At 42.8% G+C, this 24,843-nt stretch overlaps 2 protein-coding genes, 2 non-coding genes and 1 pseudogene across 5 annotated transcripts; 1 reads left to right on the forward strand and 4 right to left on the reverse strand.

Moving 5' to 3' along the window:
* Nucleotides 1-1,418: 1,418 nt before the first annotated feature.
* LOC130384058 (ran-specific GTPase-activating protein-like) lies at nucleotides 1,419-7,448 on the reverse strand. 2 transcript variants are annotated; one of them, XM_056592054.1, is made up of 6 exons: nucleotides 7,300-7,448; nucleotides 5,815-5,945; nucleotides 5,156-5,313; nucleotides 4,695-4,823; nucleotides 3,782-3,853; nucleotides 1,419-3,127 (listed from the first exon to the last, which is right to left on the reverse strand). In XM_056592054.1, the coding sequence occupies exons 1-6, from the start codon at nucleotides 7,312-7,314 to the stop codon at nucleotides 3,000-3,002; spliced, it is 633 nt and encodes a 210-aa protein (XP_056448029.1). In that variant the 5' UTR covers nucleotides 7,315-7,448; the 3' UTR covers nucleotides 1,419-2,999. The 2 variants fall into 2 exon arrangements, with proteins under 2 accessions (XP_056448029.1, XP_056448030.1); XM_056592055.1 differs by having other exon boundaries at nucleotides 1,432-3,127; nucleotides 7,369-7,421.
* Nucleotides 3,406-3,532, reverse strand: LOC130384983 (small nucleolar RNA SNORA77). Its single transcript, XR_008895953.1, has one exon. It is a non-coding gene; the product is annotated as a small nucleolar RNA SNORA77 (small nucleolar RNA).
* On the reverse strand, nucleotides 4,278-4,406 carry LOC130384981 (small nucleolar RNA SNORA77). The gene has a single exon (XR_008895951.1). It is a non-coding gene; the product is annotated as a small nucleolar RNA SNORA77 (small nucleolar RNA).
* Nucleotides 7,449-7,908: 460 nt separating the features above from the next.
* On the forward strand, nucleotides 7,909-15,888 carry LOC130384059 (tRNA (uracil-5-)-methyltransferase homolog A-like; annotated as a pseudogene).
* LOC130384053 (microprocessor complex subunit DGCR8-like) lies at nucleotides 15,262-24,104 on the reverse strand. Its single transcript, XM_056592046.1, is given in 15 exon segments — nucleotides 15,262-17,071; nucleotides 17,290-17,403; nucleotides 17,544-17,671; nucleotides 17,902-18,008; nucleotides 18,213-18,278; nucleotides 18,280-18,311; nucleotides 18,655-18,737; nucleotides 19,014-19,112; nucleotides 19,320-19,421; nucleotides 19,831-20,028; nucleotides 20,279-20,756; nucleotides 21,136-21,278; nucleotides 21,844-22,009; nucleotides 22,737-23,702; nucleotides 23,956-24,104. Coding segments are annotated over 14 exon segments (2,493 nt in total). The 5' UTR covers nucleotides 23,430-23,702; nucleotides 23,956-24,104; the 3' UTR covers nucleotides 15,262-16,987.
* Nucleotides 24,105-24,843: the final 739 nt, after the last annotated feature.

The following is a 24,843-nucleotide window of genomic DNA, read 5'->3' on the forward strand; positions in this document are numbered from 1 at the left end:
TCCCAGTCCTCTCACCTTAGGAGGCGTGGCCTGCTAAATCTAAATTTAACTTTAACTTACAGTGGCTGTCTGGTACAGCGAAAAAATTGTATTACAAGCCCCGACCCCTTAAGGGATTGCCAACATGGGATCTTGCTGTGAAGCTGAAGGTATAAAGGATTTGATAGGTACATATTTTATTTTATTTTTCTCTTTGTCAGAAGAAAAAAAAACTGATTAAATCCCGCTTGAAAGTTTTCTCTCTGTGTTGTCTTTTTGTTTTATGACAGAAACTTTAATCCAAAGTAACCATAGCCATTGATATCTTCTCCACGCAAGCTTTGAATGAACATTTAAAGATTATGCCATCATATTAGAGGAAGTTATTAGGTCTTTAATTAGGTCCTGCTGCAAGCAGTTGCAAGTCCTGCAAGCAGATAGCTGAAGGAATATATGTTTAAGCCAATCAGATCGCTCTAAATAATATTTATTTGTAAACTGATCGGATCGCTAAGAATTTTTTTAAGTAAATAAGATTACTCGCAAAAATATTTTTTTTTAAGCAAATCAGATTGCTCGCAAAATAATATTTATTTTTAGGCCAGTCACATCGCTCGAAAAAAAAGAATATTTTTAAGCCAATCAGATCGCTCAAAAAGATATGTTTTAAAGCCAATCAGATCACTCAAAATATTATTTGTTTTTAAGCCAATCAGATCGCTAAAAATAATATTTATTTTTAAGCTAATCAAATCGCTTAGATATAATATTTTTAAGGCAAATCAGAACGCACAAAAATAAATATTTAAGCCAATCAGATCAGATAAATCAGCTAAAATAATTTTGTACGCTAATCAAATTGCTCGAAAAATATATATTTTTAACCCAATAGGGCAGTGGCTTCTAACTTTTTATTGAAAGGGATAAATATCTTATGAACTTATGAATATTTTTTTTCTATTGATAGAAAAAAGCCCTGCACTCAGCAACTTACAAGGTGTTTATTATGAATTTTAAAGTCTTTGAATAAAATATTCCCCATCCCATTGATTAGTATTTTTATTGTAACTCTAATCAGCTCAATGAGAAAAACACAATTGAGTATGGGGTCGCAGAGATTTTTCACCTTAATTATATACATACATATTTATTTTGATGTTTGATATTTTGGGGATAGTGCGATTTTAGAGCCAGGTTTGGGTTCAGGATATGTGCTGTTTGACTATTTTCTAACATTTCTCATAATCATACATTGGCATACCTTGCAAAAGTGGCAGTATTTTCAGTTAACCACACCTCCAATGTTGTTGATGCAGCTCAACTGCTTTATTTATCAGGTGTTTATGAATGATCTCGTCCCTTTGTTATACTTGTCCTTTTGATGCCGTTATCTTTAATTAACTTGAGCAGCAAAAAATGTAGGCGTACACTTGTGACTTGAAAAAGTTGTATATTTCAAGTACATGTAATGTAATTTAACATGTGTCCCATACAATTTAAGTTGTGCCTGAGCCTTATTCGATTAAACCCCATTAAATAAATTTGTGAAGCCATAACTGCTGAAAACTCCAATGCCTTACGGACTAATTTATCTCTTACCTACTCTAATTAACATACTGCAGCCTTGCTTTTTGATCAATTACATCCATCCTTAATATGGGTTATTTTTAGATCGTGGAAATGTTGATCCAAACAGTTTGAGCAGTGGACTGTTACATAGTGCAGCCGTTTCACTTCTGCAGCCATAACCAAAACATCAAGAAAATCTGAGGACAGAGTTCATAATTTACCCAAAGAAAATCATGAAATAAAACGGCTAGTGGTGAAGATTAAAAGGCCAATTGAGTAACTGCCGCTGTACCCAAAAAACATGATATCAAACACAGTTGGGTACTCTTCAAGTAGACTTAATGGTTTTAAACAGTTTTAATAACCATACATCCATGTCATCTTACATTACAACCTCTCAGTACTTAAGATGGTGGGAGATTTTCACTACAGCAAGCATGGTCTTAGAGATTTTATTTGAAGGTGGAGGAAATATTTCAAACCATTTGAGTGCAACTGAACAGCAACATTCCATCCATATACACAGGTATTTACAGATGCACTGGCAATTAGATGCACTTCGAGGCAAGGGGTGTAATAAAAAAAAATAAACACAATTACCAGGTTACTGATATGGTAATGAGCACACACATCTGATAGGGCATAGTCCCACTCTTCTATTTTACATAATCTACATGCTTTAAATCTGAGGGAATGTTATGGACTACACACACAGACTACTGGCCCCCGCTTAGGATGTTCAGCAGACAACAAAATCGGAATAACCGTTGGCTTTTGATTCTGTAAATGTAACAAATTAATTAGGCGTGCGATTAAGTTTTGTGTGATAAACTGGTCAACCATGTCAGTGGAGGGACTGCATTTCACAGCATACATCCTGAATCTCAACCCTTGGGAGTGGATCCTTTCTGCTCTATCCAGAGTAACCCACTGGCGTGGGCTAACCCCTAGGAAGATACAGACTTCCTACAAGGCAATTCTGTTGGCTAAACGGTGGAGTTTCAGACAGACACGATCCGAGTCCGTTTCGACCTCTTCCAACCGAGCAGGCCGTCAACCTCTCTTCCTACAAAAACTAACTGCTGCCGAATGACAAAATTAAACCAAAAAAAACGATACCCCAATGTGGGAATACTAGACATCACAAGCCTCAAATCAGTTTGTCCGAAGAGATCATTGGTGATGAATAGAATGGAAGATGGAGACGTTCCACGGTGCAAGAAAAACTGAACTGGGAGCAAAAGAGATGATTACATTTTGCCGCTTTTAGTTTAGGATGAGTCGCTCCGACCTCCATTTTAGGAGGCCCCGAGAAGGAGGGAAAAAAACCCACTTAAAAATAATTCAAAAATGCAAGTGTCCAAATTCAGTTCAATACAGTCTATTGTAGAAAAAAGGGGGTGGGGGGGGAAACTGAAAAATAGGATCTGCAAAGCAAGTTCGTAATTCTCTCATTTCTTCTCCTCCGCCTTCACGCCTTCCTTCTTCTCCTCTACTTGGTCCTTCTCCTCCACCGTCTTGTCTTCCTTTACAGAGAGCTCCTCCAGTTTCTCTGCAACTTTCTTTGTGGTCTCATCATCTGTGGTAGAGAAGGACCAGAAGAAGTTGTCATGTTGAATTTGAGACATGATATTCTAAGCCCACAGTAGGGCTGAGCATCTCGCTCAAGGAAGCCTTCAGGTAAGGCTGTGGACATTGGAGATCGAACCCAGAACCGTGGCTTGTAGTTTATCGCACTCGCAAGCTTGCATCGTCCATTACGTAATGCTATCATTGAATGCATTCTTTAGAAATGGTATTGTGTGAGAGAAATGCTTGCCCAATCTACGTAGACTGCGGTACGGAATGACTTCAAAAACATGTGGCAGAACATAGCCGATCCAGCTTTTCAGAAAAAGCCAGTAGTGGATATATTCTGACATTTATCTAGCAGACACAAAAAGTTCCAGACTGGAGTGACAGTAAAGAACAGAGTATTGTCTGCATGTTCATTGAGTTCTGGCAACACCCCTTAAATATACATCACAGGTATGGCAGCAAAGATGGCTCTCACTACAAGTGCACAAACGACATCTTTGCAGTTTGTTATTAGTATCCATTTCTTGCATTACGACCGATATTTGTAGAGATGCCTCTGGAACAATTCATTATGACCGTAGAGACTTAGCGAGAGACCAAGCCATGTTTACCGGGCTATAGTCAAACCACCTCATTGTATATTTTTGTTACATACCTGAATCCTCCTCAGTCGATTTTCTGACCTCCTCCTTGCACTCGTCAAACTTCACCTTAAATTTCTGGGCATCTGAGAAAAGAATCAGGGTTACTCAAAATGTACGAGTTAATTAAGTTAAATATGCATAATGAAACATTATGCGGACATATCTGAATTCTGAGACTGCTTGTTTCAAAATACAATTTATTTGAGAGATAAAAGCCATCTGTATTTTTTTTTATACACTATTGTTTAACTTAAGTGAGGGCTGCAGCTGTATGGTAGATAGTGCATCTTATACCACAGTTTCCCTTCAGCAGAACAGTTCTGAGGTCAACTACGATTAGATAGATATAATTTTGACACTGCAGCGCACTACATCAACCACGTCACACAGGGAATAGGATGAGCAGCAACACCAATGCCCACGGAACTGAGATGTTCGCTTGCAGCCAGTGAACGGAGCCTTGAGTAGATGCTAACTCGTGGCCGGTATGGAGAGGGGGGTCTGTGATTTTGTGTTGCAGAACATATCAGCACCTGCTTTTCAGAAAAAGCCAGTAGTTGATATATTCTGACGATAATATAGCAGACATAAAAAGTTCTAGACTGGAGTGACAGTAAAGAACAGAGTATTGTCTGCATGTTAAGCTTTGACGGAGGTTCAACAATAACTGCACCATTCATCTGTATAGTTTGAAAATTTATTTTATCTTTATTTATTTTTTATCTGAAAAAGAAAATGTTAGCCAACATTTACTCCAATATTTTGCCAGTTAAAACTAGCACGTTTGCTACATATTAAACTAGATGCCATTGCTATATCTTCCAATTTGCCCATAAATCGTTCTGTGGCTTTTAATTAAATCCAGAGACCAGCACTTGGAGCAGAGAAAATAGACAAAAGAAGCCAGAATGCACCAATACTCACTTTCTGCATTGAGAAAACGTATCGCCAAAAGTTCAGGCTTTGGGCTTTCGTCTGCAAAGTCTGCTAGTGTGTTCCATACCCAGGCTCTGTCACTGCCAGCGTTGGGCTTCAGCTCCATCATCGTAGTAACTGAGACGCAGAGGAGAGGGGTCTGGTTAATGCCGAGCATGCTACAGAGAGATGTACAACAACCATTATATTCGATCAATTATAGATTACCTTCTGAGAGTACCAATGTAACAGTGAAAGATAACTGCTGAACAAAGAAAGCTACTTACCCAAAGCTTAATATACTCATTTGAAATTGATTTAGTCTTATATGGGTTAAGTGTTGCACAGGAATTTATGTCTTTATTAAACCGTTACGGAGCCTCCTATTCTGTTCATAGTTAGCACACGAAACCTACAACAAGCATCAGCGACCACTTGGGCTCTTATTATTGATCAATGGAATTGCTCACTCTGGTGATTAGCGCAGATCTTCAAGGTCCGGTCTCTCCTCATGAGCAAGCGAATGGTGCCCTTCTCTTTGTGTTTCAGCAGCTTCACGTCCCCGGTTCCCCTCTCCTTCCACTCTGGGGGGTCGTTGTCAGAGGAGAAGCGGTAGAGCTTGGCCCGCCTGGAGGGGGAGAAGGAAACAGGCAAGAGAGACGCTTGAATGGTTTCCTTCCACTGAGCATGCATTTGATAGTCTGTGCTCTTGTCTAGTTCTTTACAAACCTGCCTTAGCAGCGTTACTCCAATTTGGATTCAGCACTTTTTTTGCAGTCTCACTTGTCACTTTGGATGAACTAGTAGTAGTAGTTACTTTTTATGCATAAATGCAAGGCCATATACTTACTTTATTGATTATGAATTATGCCAAGTTACATTTTGTCCTCATCAATTATGTGACATCAAAAGACTACTAGTACAAATATATTATATATAATACAGCTGAAGGTAGGTTGGGTGAGATATAAGTATAAAACCCTGCCACCAATGCTTGAGGTCTCATTTTAGGCTAGCATCAGCAGATCACTTCTAAAATTGGAATGATTTGGTATATCCAACTCTTTAGCTCTTGGATACACTTTTAACGACTACGTTTGTATGTAAAGGATTTTTTGGGGATGCTTACATTTTGAAAAGCTCCTCCTCATCCTCCTCTAGTGTCTTCACCTCCTGCTCAGGGAGGGAGACGATGGGCTCAAATTGGGGGTCATGGTTGGAGTCTTCTGCAGTGTCTGGATCATGTTCTTCTTGTGCGTCCTGTAAAGATAATCATCATCATCACGTGATCATGTACATAAAAGTCTGGGAACGTTGGTCGAAATAGAGGGCGTGTCATCTAAACGCTGGCAAATGGAGGGATTTAAGAGCTCATGCTTGTTAGTTTGGGCTTTTGTTATGGGAACCTGTTGAACATTGCTGCTGCTGAGCCAAGCAACTTCATGTGCGGAAAGATTTTGCGATTGCAAATGCACAACAAGCATACACTTGAAAAAACGAAAAAAAAAATGTATAGCATGGTATGGAAATACATTTAGAAAACTATATTGGTTTAGTTGGTTTCTGTCTTTATGGGCGAGATCAGTTTAATGTATCCGTTTAATAATTGCACTTGCAGTGAATTTAGAGAAATTGTGTTATCTTTGAGTTAACTGGAAACAAAAGGGTGGGCTTTGAGTTTCCCCAAATACTTATGAATCCGCTAACGTTAGAGCAACGAGTAGATGTAAATATGTCGCTAGTTTGCTACCTACAATTGCGTATTCGGGCAATCACGATCTAGATAAGCCCACGGGATGTACCAGGATGGTTATTTGTCTAAAATAAAAAGGTTCCTGCAAACTTGCGACGGATTATTTCAACTTCAGTGGCATACTAGCAAAATGCCATTGGGCCCCTCACGGCTAGCATTAGCCATCTAGTAGCAAGTGTTGCAATTCAGTTCAACTAAGCGAGCCTGCCTATGACAACCATTTCTTAGCCATATTTGTCAAGATCGTCATATTCACTTCAGCTATACTGAAATGCCACTTAGGTTGCTGGCACATCTCTCTTCATTCTTAGCTCACCATGACTGAATGCATTTGAGGAAAGTAGCCAGTTAAGCTAGCGTTAGCAATCCATGTAGCAACTACTAACAGGGTGGGGAGACAAAGGCAAAGCACCTGGCAAGCGTTTACTTCTGCATTACTTCGATTAAATGCTAATACCATAGCATGGATAGAATCGACTCAGTCGATCATCTCATTAATGTTACGCCTTTCGACGTTTAACGGGAGATGGTAACTCTTCAATGGCTATTGCAAGCATGCAGTCTACCGTGTTCATTTATAAGATGCCCAACTCTATAACGGGCGGCAAACCTCTCAACAGACTGCATTAATGCACGTAACGATAATATATACATCTTTGAAATACGATGTCCTGCTTGAAATCGTTCCACATGATTCAATTTATGTTGTTTATTACGACACGGCAAATCTTTGCCGGCATTTTTGGTTGTAGCCTCCCTTTCAAACTTTGACGAACGAGGCTAAACACACCTTTGTCCATAAAAAATGCTAATGTATATATTGCCATAACACTTAACACTATCTAGGAGACGCAAACTCACCTTGGGATCTGCCATATTAATGTAGATGTTTGTCGATTATGGATTAAGTTAGATAGACTCGGTGCTTACGTCGCCGTCGAGTCCTGTGTTCCTTCCTGCTGTCGGTTTCGCGCGCCGAATTTCCTATGCTTGCCCGCGCCCACATTCCGGCAGGAGATTAGTTTAGTCAATAATAGTTTATATTAAATAAAATGTATATGAAGTAATACATATTCGATATTAAAAACAACAATAATATTTAAAACAAAATCTGGATGATGGATTCTAAACATGTCTTTATCGATCTTATTTATGAACATTATTTGCTGATTTATGTAAATATATGAACTTGTGGTAAGTAAAAAATAATGCCAGCAGAATTGTGTAGTCGCAGGTTTTTTTATTTCTAAATACATAATAATTAATTATTGGTGTCCTGTTTGTTATTTCATGTTTGTGTTTTGATTTTATTATGATATATGTTTCTATGTCTTTTACAAGTGTTGCAATATAATCAACGCCACGATTGTTTATTTTATTGAACTATTACAACATTTGTGACAAAGATTATACAACTGTATCTCTTTATTTATTTATTCTCTTTATTTGCGACAACGGCAACAAAGGGGAGTGGTTACAGAAGATAGATCCACGTCTGCGTCAGAGTCCACTGCTGCACGTGGATAAAGTAACATGGCAGCGCCCTGTGGTCGCTATTGAAAAGGTAGGCAACATTTATAAATCAAACCATTTCTGCAGAAGGCTTGCATGCCTTCTCACGTGAAATCCGTCTGTTGAGACCATTTGAATAGTTTGTGTTAACTACAGACACTTTAGCCAGAACTTGTCTAGTAGTTATTGGGCTTAGCCTACTGTTAAGATAAATTACATAAATATAGGTACTTACCTCTATTTCTAGACCATAGCTGACCAATAAAAATGCTGTTGCACTCCTGTAACTATAAATTAAATAATACTTCGTAAAAAGGTGTCCCTGCTATTTTCCTCCGAAGATTTTTGGCTCTTGTTTCTATGCATTTGATATAACGTTAGGGATGGGAATCATTGTAACTTTCCAACGTTATCATTTGGTTAATACGTCCCGAACTCATTAATTCCGTCGCTGTTATTTATAGTTGGCAATGTCATATACGAGATATGATGGTGGTATATTTGTTTTATATATCTCGCTTATGGCAACACAGATCACTTCGGATGAAATATTCTGATGTAATTGCCACCACCCCTAAATCTAAAAACGTAGTTATACGGTTGAAAATCAGTTAAGATACACATCAGAACTGAGGCTAACTGGCTACTCTGCCCTTTACAGATCCAAATAGCGGTTGTTGATAGAACCTAGGGCTGCAGGATATATCGGCTATGTACGATATATCGATATAATTTCCAAGGGGATACAAGATTTGACAATATCGTTTATATCGATATGCGTTAAAATGGTCCGTTTCCCGCTCAAGCGTCTACAGCGCTTGCCTTGGAGACTGTGAGCGCGACCCCTCCCCCTCTGTGTGCAAAGACACCTCATTCCCACCCCCGCCGCCCCCTCACAACACAACAAGCATGGATGATACCCGGAAAGAAAACGAGACGGCGGCGGGAGACGAAATTGTTTCAAAGAGGAGAAACAACGGCTCTATAATGTCGAAATAGTTTGGGTTTAAAAAAAACAGATGAGCAGCAGCTGCAGGTCATCTGTAGAGTGTAGCAAAACCGTTGCGACTAAAAGTGGAAGCACGACAAATCTGTTCCACCATTTACAGCAGCGGCACAAAGTGCAGTATGAGGAATGCGTAAAACTCCGTGGCTGTGCTGCTGCATCACCGGCCGCGACAGCTTCTTCTGCCCCGAAACCAGGGCCGGCGATCGGCAAATGTGTTGGGGGCGCCCTCTGGTGACGCTCTTAATTAATTAATTAAAATATACGAAACAAGCGAAATGAAACCAACATGTTCCCAAATGGAACGGAGAAGGGAGGGGGCGGGGGATTAAAGTTACGGCGCACTGAAACCCTCACCGTAGTACGCAGGACAATGCGACGAAGCCAATGCTCTTAATGGTAGCTAATGTGTGTAACCTACAGCTTTATATTGTTTTGCATAGGTGATTATTTTGTGAAGAAGGTGAAAAACATCCCTTTTTATTTTTTACATGTTCATTGAATTCTGTTGAAAATAACGATACAAAATCACATGTTGCAGTCATATGGACCTATGTTTTAATATAAGTGCTTGCAACATCTCACATGTGGTTTTTGACTTGCATAAAAAACATCTAACCCACTCTATAGAAAATATCGAGATATATATCGTATATCGCCATTCAGCCAAAAAATATCGGGATATCATATTTTGCCCATATCGTGCAGCCCTAGAACCCCATGGTTGAGCCACCACCAGCAGCACCAAAAATCATGGAACCATCTGATGACCCCACAGAAGACTCCGCGACCACCATCGAAAACCCAGTGACCAAACAAGCAGAGGTTGGCAAGTCTGACTCAGAACCCAGCTTGTACAACTACATCAAAGATGAGCTCTTCACCTCCGAGATCTACAAGGTGGAGATCCAGAACCTGCCTAAGTTTGTGGGCTTCAACGACCTCAAGAAGTTCCTGTCAAGGCACGGCCTCAGCCCGCACAAGATCAAGCTGTTTGGCAGGCAGACGTTTGCCTTCGTCACCTTCATGAACGAGGAGGAGCGCGACAAGGCCATGAAGATGGTCCACGGCATGCTCTGGAAGGGCCAGGTGCTCAGTGTCCGACTGGCCAAGCCCAAGGCCGACCCCATCCAAAGGAAGAGGAAGCAGCAACAGGAGGAGGGCGATGGAGAGGAGGGCGGGCAGAGCTCCAGAGGTGGACCAGCCGCCAAGAGACAGGACGTGGAGGAGGACAGCGAGCCCTTCAGTGTCCAGATAGCCAACGTGGTGACTCCTTTGTGGAAGGTGCCCTATGAGGAGCAGCTGCGGCGCAAACAGCAGGAGGTGGAGGGCGTTCTGCAGAGGCTGGCCAAGTAAGAGCTGCTGAGTGGTAGCTTGAGAGACTAGCGCTACAAGGGTGCACTCGATATTGTCCCAGTTTTAAAAGTTCTTGGTTTGATTGCCAATGACTTTGCATCCTTGAGCAAGCAGTTTACACAATGCCTGCTTTTGTTTTTGTTACGGTCATGGAAGATCATTTAAAGTACCTGACGTAAGCCATGTTGTTTAATCGTGGTTATAGAAATTGTAAACTAACTTTTAGCATTGGACGATTCAGGAGCTTAACTAGAATTTTAATGAGGTGTCAGACTTCTTCTTGCGTTATGGCTCCTGATGACATCGGGTTAACTTTGCTCTCGTTTCTTTTAGAGAGATCGGCAACACCAACAAAGCCATGGCGCCCTGGCTTTTTGCTCAGAAAGGAAAATATAACAACATGTGTTGCCCACTGGAAGACATTCAACCATCTCCTTCACTGGTACGTTCACTACCCTGAGCACCAAGTCATTTAGGCATCTTGGATCATTTTTATTATAAGATCGTGGAGTAGTGGTTAAAGGGTTTCCCTCCCAGAAAAACATTTCTGGGCTCAAATCCCACTGTATGCTGTCTACCAATGGGCAACCTGACTAAAGTATGGATTACAATTATGGAAATTATAATTTTTAATTGTTTCTGAACGTTTTCTGTCTGCTATAAATGTTATTTAATTTTTTACATGGCGTTGATGAATACTCTATTCTGAACCCTTCAATCACGGCATTCATCACTATTTCCAAATATATATATTTTTTAGCGGCAGCATACATTTAGATTTAAAATACATAAAACACATTTCCTTTTGACATCGTTTCAAACGATGGAAATCTTTAGTAAGTATCCGTGTAATAAGTGGGATAACGTACAATGAGCCGGTCATTACACCTCTTCAGGGTGACGCAGTACACCAACACGAGGCGGAGGGGTCGGTCACGGTTCATTCTCGCAATGATGACCGCCATTGCTCCACTACTACAGCGACGCAGCGTACCACTACACTACAGCATACTGTTGTAGTATAATCCCTTGCATATTTATGTTTATTTCCGCTATGAATCCTTCTTCATCTCAAGCCCCACATAAATCCCATCCAAAGCCGTGTTCTGCTTTCTGTGCGCTTGCAGACGGAATACAGAAACAAGTGCGAGTTCCTGATCTCAATGGGCGCAGAGGCGAGGACAAGACCGTCGGGTTCCGCCTGGGGAAGTACAAAGGGGGGCTCCTTGCGCCGTGGTGGGGCCAGCCGAGACCCACCCACGTCTCTGCCGAGGCCAAGAGAGTGGTTGCTGCCTTCCAGAAGTTCATCAGGTAGGCCATGGTTTACGCCGCAATGTTGTCCTCTATCAATAAAATACGATCAGTAATGGATTAATCCAAGATGGGAAATTTTGGTGTCACCGCAGAAGATTATGTGTTGTATGTAAATGTGACGTGCGATGTGCCTGTCCCTGGTATGTTATATGTGCTGCAGAACAGGAAACCTGCTGGTAATCAGTTTATTTTACTGGGACAGGCCCGTTTTATATTGTAACTTGTTACTTCTTATACTTTCCTGTATAATAAATAAAAAGAAAGAAGAAGAAAAGAAGAAGGTACAGTTATAACATTAAAACGCGTAGTGGTATGAGAATATGCATAAATCTATAATAATGGATGTTGATGAGTAGTAGAAAGCTAAAAGTAAACCATAGCGAGTAGTAAACATTATTGTCCGCACATGCTACATTCTACACATGGTGTGTTCTGGACGGGCAGTAGGTCATCACTAGACCTACTGCCCGTTATGTTCAGACTTGAATGCAAATCTTTTGAAAAAATATGAGTACGAACGTACGTTTTGATGCGTGATACGTTTTCCCGCACATGGACCACGAGTACTCTACGTACAGTCCTGAGACGTACGACGGCCACTGGAAGCAGCTCACAGTGCGCACCAGCAGGACCAAGCAGGCTAGGCCATGAATCTACTTCAACCCACAGGTGCTCAAACTACAACTTTTTGGTTTAGAAACCCAAATGCAAAACCATCAATTTAAATATGAGAGTTGTGGTGAGGTCTCGTCTTGTTCAGTTAGGCGTGGTTTCAAGTAAATGTGATGATCTTAACCAAAATGCCAAAAATATTGGCAGCTGTTTTTTTTTCTCGATCTCTCCCCTCTTTGTGGATTTCTACAGAAACTTGCAGAGGAGGAGCTGGACGCCCTTAAAAACTCATTGAAGAGTTCTTCACAGAAGGAGAGGGGGAGACAGCGGGGGTGACCTCCCTTTACTTTGTCAGAGAAGGTCAAAGGTCAGAAATGAACCACTGTACCAATATTATTACTGTATGAGTACTTGCCATTAAGTAAGTGTGTGTAAAGCAAGGAAGGAAGCTGGGACATTACTTGTTAAGAACATTGCCAGGCTTTGTGTGTTGTCCATTGCACTTTCTTACTACTTGGGATGCTTTTGTAGCAGTCTCCATCAGTGCACAAAGAATAATTTAACAGATTAATAATTAAACTAATTGCCTACCTGTGTCCATCAGATTTCCCACATAGGATTAAGATTCCCCCTTTTCAGATCTTCATCACACATTCACAGATCTAAAGAATAACATTACAACATTTTCATGATTAGTTTTATCAGCGTATTGACTTTCACAGGGCCGATGCCCTTTTATTAACATTTAAAGGGAAGCTCACAGTTGGGGGCGTTCAGTTCTCAGCATCCCAGCCTCCCATGACCCCTTCTCTGTCGAAAGGGACCGCCCCCAAAACCAGAGGACAGCCCCTGTGAGCTGGTGGACGGAGAGAGTTCCATCCAGGAAGAACTTCCTAGGGCTGAAGTTCGGATATCTCCTCAATCCTTCTTCCAGGTAGCTCGCCACACCAACAGACTTTCACGTACATGCATACCATCACGTGTGATGCAAGGTTGTGTAGCCAATGGGGGGCGGCTCCCAGCCGAAATATTCAGAGGTCAAACCCATTGTCATTCTACCGTAGGCACCCTGGACAATGAAGCCGTAACAGCTCCCCTGCTCATTAAAGGTTGTCATCCAGCGATTCTAGGCCGGGAAAATATGATCACATTCACTGATCTTTCCTCCCGACCGCTAGCTGCCCGCCACTAAGGCAGGCCATCAAAAAAACGCGTCTCTGTAGGCAGCCTATGCTCCGAGATCGTACACAAAAACAAATGGTACTACCAACCACGCAAAACCAAAATATAGTCTTCAAACCAATCACCGACGAGGGTTGGGTGTTCATGATCATTTTTACTGGCCGCACGAAACACGGAAGGGAGCGAGCTGGGAGAGCTGGCTCTGTTTGTTTTGGGACCTCGCTTCAAATACCAACAGAAGTGACGTTACTCAACATCGCTGATACCTTTTAATGATACCAAAGGTTTTGGTTGCTTTGTTTAAATCGACATGTAAATCAGTGAGAAATAAAGAAGAAAGAAAAAAGCCTTTAAAGTTGGGCCAGCCCGGCCAAGGGAGGGCTAGTGTGTAAGAGTGTGTGTGTGTGTGTTTGTGTGCCAGGTTAACACAGCAGGGGCAGAGGTGCTCTACTCAAAAGTGGGGGAGTGGGCACAGCTGGACCAGGACAGCACGGTGCTGGATGTCTGCTGCGGCACCGGGACCATCGGCCTATCCCTGGCAAAGGTACCCTTTAACGTTGTTCGTTAACACCAAACCATTGGACGGGTCATCTACATTTGACCGTGTACATTTGAATCATGTCTTTAACGTCTCCAGAGGGTCAAGAAGGTGATTGGTATCGAGATGTGCAAAGAGGCTGTGGAAGACGCTAAACACAACGCTAAGCTCAATGGTACGGACACTGGCTTGAAGACATTGCTTCAAATGTGGTTGAGGTTTACGCTATGGTTATTTGTGTTACAAGCCTTTGCTATACCTTATAACCACAAGGTTATTATTATTTATTTTTTTTGTAGTTATCCTTTTGCCAGAGCTGTATATTTTCATTGTTAACGACGCAGCATATTAAGCCTTCTTTAATTTAGCTCTAACATGAGGATTGTTTTTTGACTCCTGGATGATTGGTTTCTGTGGTTCTCTGTTTCTCAGGTCTGACCAATGTGGAGTTCCACTGTGGAAAGGCAGAGGACTTGTTCCCCAAAATCCTCAATGCTCTGGTGTCGCCCAACGTTACCGCCATCGTCGACCCGCCCAGAGCCGGCTTACGTATGTGGCATGAGTTGAACCCACTTAAACATATCTTTTCACCTAATGAGAAATGTTCCTTTCATTTTTAGTGGGTTATTTGAGTGGATGAAATTGTCACCTATTGGGTCAAGACTAGTAATGTTATTTTTTTCCTGAAGACTCTAAAGTTGTGCTGGCCATCCGGAGAGCCGAACACCTCAAGAGGCTGGTGTACGTGTCCTGCAATGCCAAGGCCGCCATGGCAAACTTCATTGAGTGAGTTTGACCCTCTCACGGTCCCAATCATAAAAAATAATATAAAACTGCTTGCATAAAAAGGGCTCTTACCCAATCTCAGAACTATCTGTAATCCAATAACATCCATTTTTGAGAACATTTCTACACGGATGCCATATAACCACTGCTTCTCCAGTCTGTGCAGAGCACCATCCAACCGGGTGCGCGGAGCACCTTTCAGGCCTGTGCGCTGCATGGCCGTGGACCTCTTCCCTCAGACCGTCCACATGGAGATGGTTCTGCTGCTGGAGAGGCTGGACTACAGCTCCCAGAACGCTGCAGACAAGCAGGAAGAGGCTGTGGCCAAGGCCCAATAGCATAAGTGGATGGCATCGACACGGCTTTCTAGATAACCAATGCACACTGCTAATACTGTAATCATACGGCTATAGATACTTGCAGGACACATACCTACTCTTCTTAATTCGTCTTTATTTTTTTGATGAAGAAATTTACGTTTGTTGGAAATGTTTTTTTATTTTAATTAAAAACAACCTGGTTTTGTCAAAAGGTGTTCGTTTGATTAATAAAAGACAGAACCACAAGTTAGTCAAGACAATTTATTTGCATATTGAATACCCCTATAGTCATAGCGCTCAAGTTGTAATCATTACTTCATTTAGGCAGCGACATATCAAGCAGACAATCTGGAGGTACAACTCCATCGCAACAAGTGTAAACTTCTTTCCACAAACACTTGGCAAGACAGAACAGAAGGGAGGAAAGCACACACATTCAAGCCATCTACTCCTACCAGCAAAGCCTTGTTCAAGAAATGTCGCTATGCCATTAACATTCAAGAAAATAAATGCACAAGCCAACTACTTAAACACAAATACAAAGCAGTTTTTCCAGTTTTCGCAAACCACTGGTAATATACTTAGTTTGCAACATGAAGTGTTTCTGTAAGAGACTATTTAAGCTTTGGTATGTACCGTTTATTTTGTGTAAAACTTATTTCTGTAGGAGGTAAGTTATCTAATTGTTTAGAAAAATCGTGAAAATCGGACTAGGATACGTGATCAACAGTCACAACATGACTATGGCAGATTGATGTGAGCATGATGGACCACCCATCTATCAAAAATATGCACATGCTTTAGGCATTTCTATTCTTTGTTGTAATATAGGCGTCACCAATAAAATTGGCTAAATAAATGCTTTATTTTTTAGGTCCAATTTACACATTCAGAGCCCTTCATGAAATGAGTCAACTAAGGCAACATGAAGCTTAATTCAACAGGGGCACAAAAAACAAATGTTCGCAAAGCAACAACCACATCGAGCTAAATGGTTCAAAAATACACGGCATTGGCTGTTTGCCATAAAAAGCTAAGCATGTTTAAATCTAACACCTAAAGAAAAACAAAAATGAACTCACCATGTGCATCTCCCCTTACAGTACTTTTTGGCCCTGTGCTTCGGTTTCTGCAATGCTAGTGTAAAGAGCAAGACACTAGCTTGACGGAGCAGCGTCAACGGCGCTCTGCTGATATGTTTCCAAAAGGCAACAAGTCTCGTAACAAAGAAAAACTCAATACTCCCATCCTGTTTGAATGCAGCACTTGTTGTCTTAACAGCATGTTTAGACGCCCTTTGAAAAGGCCAAGAGTGCATAAGCAGTTTGTTGAATAGGTCACGCCACAAAACGAAATCTCATGGTGGAACCCACTGCCTTACCTTCAGAAGAGCAACACAAAACAAAAACAAAGAAACATCCGTAGTGGCCTAAAATACTAAACACCAAGAATAAAAATACCAAACAAACACTTCATTAACTTTTTTCCTATTAAAAACACGTGGTAGAAGTATACAAGTGTGTAATGTGTCAATCCCTTTCAAAACATCTGGAGAACAAACAAGCCAGACACGGTAGATCGTGGCTTCCCGATCGGAAAACCACAAACAAAATGGTGCCGTTGAGGGGAGGACGCACAACATCGTTGCATCGTGTCCCATGATGTTTTGTCAAGTGCTGTTGGTGCCGTGCATCGAGAGGTAGAGGACACCTGCTCTAGGACCCTGGAAGTGACCCTTCACAGCGACCACATAGCCAACGAAAAACTAACAAACACACGGCAGGTGGGTACAAGCGGAGCGGCTACTCAGGTGCGTTGCGGTATTGCCATTGTGTCTCCGGGGCGTGGTCTAAGACGGTGAAGGATGGTGTGTGTATGTGTGGATGTTTGTGTTACAGTGTCGGGCTTCAGTGCTTGCTGGACTTAGACGTCCACCGTGCAGAGGGGCTGGCTGCCTGGCTGGGCGGACTCCATGATAGTCATCTTGGGCTTCTTCCTGGTCTCCTCCTGAAAAGACAAGCACATTGAGTCATTATAACCAGTACGTTTTTGGAAAGCGATAGAAATAGAAAATACGACACGAGTTCAATACGGGTGTGCCACCTTGGAGATTGAGTGGTTCACCAAATTGAATGTGAAATAAAAATCCCCATGATGATGTTTAATATGACCTCCAGACGGCAAGTCATACAGTTCTTCTGTAATTGAGAGATGTCGTTTCCTACCCTCTCCTTGGCCAGCTTCGTCATTTCTTCTTGCAGTTTGTTGAGGATGTGAAGGTTTGGCTTGTTTTTTCTGGCATACTGCTGGAGCTCAATCACACTCTTGTCCGAATTCTCCTGGAAGGGATTAAACATGTGGATTCAGAACACAAATCAGGGTAGTCATTAAAAGAAAATTAGGACATTGTGGACTTTAAATGGCACGGAGACAGGTTAAAAATAGCTTTTTGTTAAGGAAGCGTGTGATGCGTCCATACCTTCTTCACCATCTTGTTGCTCTCCCGGCCGTACATGCGGAGTAGGGAGCCCCAGTTCTTCACGTGGGGGTGCAGCATCTGGAGGATCTTCTGGGACGCCAGCTGCTTGCCCACACGCTTGTTCTTACCTGCAGGAAGGGCCCACAACAAGTGCACACTTTAGAGACACTTTTGCACATTATAGATACGGTTTATAACGACGGATACTCAATGAGCCCCAGAGCCCAAAGGTAGTATTAAAAACGGCTTGCTTTGTCTGAGTAATAATAATAATTAAAAAAAACAAAAACAAATCCAATATTGGTTTCATCATTACGGATGAGCGAGTGAGTGTGAGCGTGTGTGCGTGTGTACTCACACCAGCCACGCACGGTGTGCTTCCCACAGGTCATCACATACTCGCTCTTCTGGTTCTTCCCGGGGATCACCTCAAACTTGATGCTGGTGTCCCCCATCCCGTGGTTTCTGTTGCAACAAGACGACAATTCAACCGATGTCCAATGCAACAATAAAAAGAAAATCTGCCTCTCCACCAACAAACAATATGTGACTTCTTTTATTTATTTTATCTAATCTTATTGCATCTTGAGCACACAGTTTTGCGAACATGGATTATGATCACTTTCTTGATCACTTTAAAAGCATATAAAACACAACCTAAAAACATACCTTTTAAGGCACTCGTGTAGAATCTGATACGGGGAGAGGAGTCCTGCTTTGTTGGTCAGCTCGTACCCGCGAGTCTTCAATACTAATATGATTAAAATACTGTGGGGAACAAAACATAGCACTCCTTTAACATCAACCGCAGAGGAATGGAATGAGAGAGCAAGCCAGGTCAAAGTTAGAAAAACAGAGCAAAAGAAAACGAGAAAGTGTCTAGTTCTGAGGCAACTGCCCTGGTGATCATAGTGACTATAACATTACTATCTAGCATCATTCAGCAGACATTTATATCTAAATGGACTTATAGTGAATGTCACTAAGTAGACGGGACCTTCCGGTAGAATGCAGACATTGGCGTTTGAACCCAGTACCCTTTGGCTGGAAATCAATGCTATAGCTCAACGTGATCTAAGTTGACCGTCATTCAGAACCAAGATGACCCTACCTCCAGCTCATCCCCCTCGACAGGCTTCTCCTCCGAGGTCTGTTTCACAAAGTCTGGGATGAGGATTTCCAGTGTGGCTCGAGCTGCAATGGCCCAGGAACCAGTTAATAAATAGCAAATAACCTCAATGGACATTCGATTCAATGATTCGCATCATCTTTGAAAAAGTTTCTATGCATAGGCGTGGATCCATGGTGTAGTAACTGGTCGCCATTAGACAATGGCTGGAGAAAAGTGTGTGAGAATATACATAAGAAACTCTATTTAAGATAATTATATGATCAGAATTACATTGGTATGCGTAATCGACGTGCGCCATGTACTGGCCCCACCACGCCATAATTCACAATGGAACCCACCAGCTTTATTCTTGGCAAGTTTTTTACTGCTTGCAGTTCCGGTGCCGTAGGTCACTCCATCGATGATGACCGACGCGCCGAAGGGTTCACTTGGGTTCTCTGTGAGTCACACATGACAACAGTCAAAACATGTATGAAGCAAAATGCAATGGGTTTACATTAAAAGGTTAATGTTTACTTTATGAAAGTCTGAAAGTCATTAGGGCTACTTGTTGGCATCTACCCTTATTAACACAAGAAGCCTGTGTGTGTCTGTAGAGGTGTGCGACGTGTAGGAGTGCGCGTGTGTGCTCTGAGCAGACTTACCACATTCAAAGAAGTTGTAAACGGGTCGGACCTTGAGGACACGCTGCATGTACTCGTGGAGAATGCAGACCTCCGATTTACCATTGGGGTTGATCACAAACTCTGAAGGAACCAGGAAATCATTCAACCAGAAAGACAAAGAGAAAGAATAGTGTTAACATGGTGAATGGACCAGCCTATGCAGACCGTGTTAGAGGAAGACATGATGCATGTCGCAGAACAAACCAGCACCTGCCTTTCAGAAAAAGCAAGTAGTTGATGTACTCTTGACTTTTATGTAGCAGACACAAAAAGTTCCAGACTGGAGAGAACAGCAAAGAACAGAGTATTGTCTGCATGTTCAGTGAGCATTAAAACATTATAAGAAATATGTCTTATTATGTTTTATCTGGTTTACCCATTCAAGATAATTCTGAAACAGCTGTTTTGACACACATCTTTCTCTGGGTTGCAATGGTTTGTCATTTTCAAAAGACGAGATGAATGGTGAGAACCCCTCCGGGCATGGTACCTTTCTTGGTGGGCGTGTCCTGTACGGACAGCGTGATTAACTTCTGGTTGGCGGGGAGGATGGGCCTCTCCGACTCTGCCTGCTTGCGCTTCATGTCCCGGTTGAACTGTCGCCGCTCGGCCCAGGTGCGGAACTTCTTCACGGTCACCTGCTCGAAGTCGAAGCACTTCCCCAGGTAAACGCGGAAGTCCTCCAGACCTGCGACCATGAGGGTCACGGAAAAAAACAAGCCGGCCGTTAATTCAACGTCAAAAGCGGTTTTATTTGAAAAAAGAGCAGACGTCGTACTACCCTGGTCAGTCCCCCGTTATCTTCTAAACCCTGTGTCAATTGAAACCAAAATGACAGCAGGCTATAGTCTCATGCTAACGTTAGCAGGAACTACTCCACAGCAGAATCCTCACAGAACACTCATTCATTCACGAGTAAAGAGGGGAAGGGGTTGTACCTATCGACTCGTCCTTGCACACCTCCACCTTGGCCGTGACCTGCCCCAGGGCGCCCTGGCCTCCCTCAAACATCGGGAACCCCTTGGGGCGTGGGAAGGCGATGGGGACAACCTTGACCTGTTCTCCTTCCTCCTCCTGCTGCTGATCCGGAGCCGTGTCCTCCTGGGCTGTTGAGTCCGGCTCCTCCATAGCCTCGACGCCGCCACCGTTGTTAACGACGACAGCAGCGTCATCCGTGGCCTCGTCGGTGGTCATGGCGGGGGACACCTCTGCGTTGGAGGACACCTCTGCGTTGGAGGACACCTCTGCGTTGGAGGACACCTTTTCGTTGGAGGACACCTCTGCGACGGGGGACACCTCTGCGATGGGGGACACCTCTGCATCATGCGTCACATTGCCATTGAGCTCCTTCTCCTCATGTATTTTCATCTTCTTGTAGTGCAGACAGGGGATGCTGCTGGTCGGGGGGTCGTGTTTCTGCACCACCGGGGGGAGAAGGATTAGAGGGGATCGTGAATGGGGGCAAATGGGACCTTCATTACAATGCGTAGGGAGAGCATCGAAGCATCCCTAGTCAAGAGAACCACATCAGTACTAGTTACAAAAGGTGGTCAGGATGAAGTGGTAGCAATCAAGAGGTTTAAGACGTTTTTTATAATCCATGCCTATGTACTTTACCCTCGTTTACTAAAGGTAAGTGTCCTTATGTTTCATGAAAGGCCCACATACTTAAAAGTTCATAATACTATATCACTAATACTTGGTTTTTAAAACGTGACACATTCTCTGCGTTTTTAAAAATGTATCCATGGAGACCTGCATAGGAAGTAGTCGTGACGTCCCCCGTCCACCTTACCCGGATGCTGCCAGTGCCTAGGAAGTAAGGCCGGGACCACGTGACCACCCTGGTCTCCCGGTGCAGGTACACTGGAATGCCCGAGTTGTGGAATGTCATGATCCACCCGTCCGGAAGGGGCTCGGTGGGAGGTCGCCCCCGACCTGAGAGGGGGGGTGGCGGAGAACACACGCATTACAACCAGTCTATGGTGCTTCTGTGACGGACAGGGGACCACAACTCTGAATCAAAAAAATGGGTTGATTCAGGTTATGCAAAGATAAACAGCCACACTGCCTTGATCGTGTGCGTACACACAATGTGCGTACAATGTGCATACACAACAGGCCAAATAAACGTATTATAGGAGGACCCACTCCGTGGTTCGGTTAAAATGTACCAAACATAAGAGATAAAAGAAAACATCCTTACCATTTGAGTCCCCGAGACCACAACTTGGGAGAATTTCAATAGTATCACGTTAAAACCATTTATAAAAGCACTACAACACAAATCTATACCGTTTTATTTTTTTTTACCTCTCTCTTAAACTCTTTAGCACTTTGAGATTTCTGAATGTAAAGTGCGCTACAAATTAAATATATTATTATTATTATTATTATAACTTCACTATGGGTGGAGTTCATCATGGCAGCATGGAACTAAATGCGAAGATAGTGGTGCTTTTCCAGAGATTCCTGGAGAACCCAGAGCCCAGCCTCCACTCACTCTTGAGCACGGTCTTGATTTTGGTCATCATGGGCTGGACGCCGCCCTCCTCGCCGTCCGAGGCATGGTCGCTGTCCCCGGCAAACTTGTCCTCGGCTAGGCGCCTCTTCTTGGCCACGGGCAGGCCCTCCTCCAGCAGAGCATCCACGTCCTGGTCAAACTCCTCCTGAAAGAGAGTGAGGTTAGGGGAAGGGGTAACACCAGGGGGGAGCGCTTCCACACACACACACACACACACATAACGACAATGAGAAAAAACTCAAGGCATTTTTGTAATTGATCAAAATGAAAGGTGAAACAACAGATTAACTTCGCTTCCTAGTGTAAATGACCACAAGAAGCAACACTATAGATGGACACAAGGGGAGAAATTCAATGTATGATGAATATTCGAAAAACCTGTTTATAACGATGTTATAACTTCACACACCCCCACCCACCAATCCACCCACACCGCATTGCAAAAATATATTTGTAAAAAAAAAAAGGAACCGACATGAAATCAATATCACCACAATAACCAGAAAACAAATGTGTCCTGTTCAAAAGGCAACAGCAACATGATTCATGGATGAAGTCAGTAGTCACACATTTAAAGTCATTAAAATCAAAGTCAGGAGTAAGGAGTAATGATATAAAGAGAATAGTGACACATTTCACTGTAATCATATTTACAACCAAACATACTGGTGTAAAACCGTGTTCAACGTTCAGAGAGGCACTGTGTAACTCTCATGGTGCAAGCTATATAGCTTTAATATCAAGGGTTGGTTTCAAAGCTGTTATAACAGATTATCTAGATTATCAAAGAAGAAACTCTGTAGTCTGGCAACAAGGGACTAGCTCAGACAAAATGCAATACCAACACAAGCAAAACAGGCGAGGGCACAAACCTCGTAGGAGTAGCCAAGGGCCTCTTGTTCGCCCCGGTCCTGCTGAGCTATGACATCAGACGTGAAGCCCATATCTTCACGCTCGTCCGGGTCCAGGAAGTTGTCGCAGAAGTCGTCCAGTTCGTCGAGAACCGCAAACTCTACCTTGTTCTCCTGGTCTAACTCGGCTTCATCATCTTGTCGCCCATTCCCTAAACTTGCCTCACTTGAGTCATGCAACTCACCATTCATGGGGCAGGAGCCAGGTGTCTCCAGGCCTGTGAATAGCACCTTCCTGTCCTTGCTAGTACTGTTACTACTGCTAGTGCTGCTGCTGTTATTGCTCTCCGTGAAGCTCACCCTGATCTTAACATCTCGGAGCAGCTTGAGGTCGGGAAGGAAGTTGGTGACTGGCGGCGCGTGCCTAGCTGTTCTGGGGCATGTGCTGCCGCTGGCGCTGGCCTCATCTGAGAGCTGGCTACAAAAAGTAAGAGAGCCTTTGGACAGAAGTTGCAGCTGATGTGGTTGTTGATGAGGGCATTTGTCTTCCCCGGGCCCTGCTGGGGTGTGTGTGTATCCATCACCACCAGAGCTAACGTCCATTACGTCTGCGTCACTGGACGTTTGCAGGGGAGGTGGTGGAGGGGCTCTATCCTCGTCAGGGAGGGCAGGTGGCTCCAAGGGGAGGGGGGGTAAAATATCATCTATCTCCATTTCTTTCTGAGTTAGAACCTACAGTTTACGACCAAAAAGCAGATTGTTTCTTAATCGGGCTGACTTGGGAGGCTGGTTTACACTAGATTGGTTTCAGAACACATGCAGAGACGTCCCTGTATAGACCGGTGTTGAATATGCTAAGCTGACTACATTGTTCTTTTCATTAATGTAGACAGCTTTCAGAATCACTGTCTCAATTATTGGAAATCACAATGCATTCGGCTTAATGTTGGGGTCTAGCAGGCACTGATCATCCTCCAATGCTGAGAGCTAGAAAAGAGAATACAATTTAAATCAATTCAAAAACAGCGGCCCCCATGCAAAACGACACACAAATTGGACGGAATGTATGGCCGTGCGTGGTCGTACAGATGGGATGGTAGATATGCTTGAGCAAAAGGTTAGTAGTTATTAGGCTAAATGTGGCCAACACACAGGCCCCATTAATACTCACAATAATTAACCGTAACAGTTACCTCTATGAAATAAAATAACACGATAAATTAACCAGTCCAATTCTCACCAAAATTGTATCCAATTGTCGAGGATTCACTTTACTTTCTAACTAACTTAAATACATTTATAAAATCATTTTATTCTAGAGGCATCGCCATTCTGCTTTACGACGAGCTCCGCCATCTTGCAGTTGTGCTACTAACGCAAACCGAAACGGGAGACCCACCCTCGCGCCGGATCTTCGATACCTGATTGGTCGACGTTTGTCTGTTTTGTTGAATGGAACGTATTAGCAGAGAAGGAAATTGCCGGCAGGAAATACAGCTGTAGAGATCGAGCCAATCACATACTACGTTCGGCCAATGAGAGGCGTGTGGTTTTGAGTGCAATGCAGCGCATTTCCAAAGGGTGGCAGTTTCGCCATTAGGAACCATGTTTATGGATATGATTATTACACTGTATATCCCTGGATTGGTCACGGTATTTTGCCCATACATCCAATGTCCACATCTTTAGATTCACATAATTATAGCTTACACAAATCGAAATCTTTATGATCTATATCTATAATAGGCCTAATAGTAATCTATACATTCTCAACAATCCAAACATAGGTAACAATCATTGTGAAATAAAACCGTTTTAATACTTCGTGTTTGAATAAACACGCCAACCAGGAGACTGCATGCAAATGCATTTCTGCACGCAAATTGATTCCCAAGTAAGTGCACACGTCATCAGCAAAAAGTAAGTGCACAGGATATACGCCCAAAAATCCTGTAATATGCCCCCAATAGACACGGCTCTGAGGGACCTACCACCTCGGTTTAGAAACTAGGTTACATCAGGCTCCATAATCTTTACTCTCAATATATGCTCTTATTTTTCTTAGATAACCACTTATTTTAAGATTGTCCTAAAACATTGTATTCTAGACCGTATTTTGGATTTTTCA

Source organism: Gadus chalcogrammus, chromosome 6, assembly GCF_026213295.1.
Source record: "Gadus chalcogrammus isolate NIFS_2021 chromosome 6, NIFS_Gcha_1.0, whole genome shotgun sequence".
Classification (NCBI taxonomy): Eukaryota; Metazoa; Chordata; class Actinopteri; order Gadiformes; family Gadidae; genus Gadus; species Gadus chalcogrammus.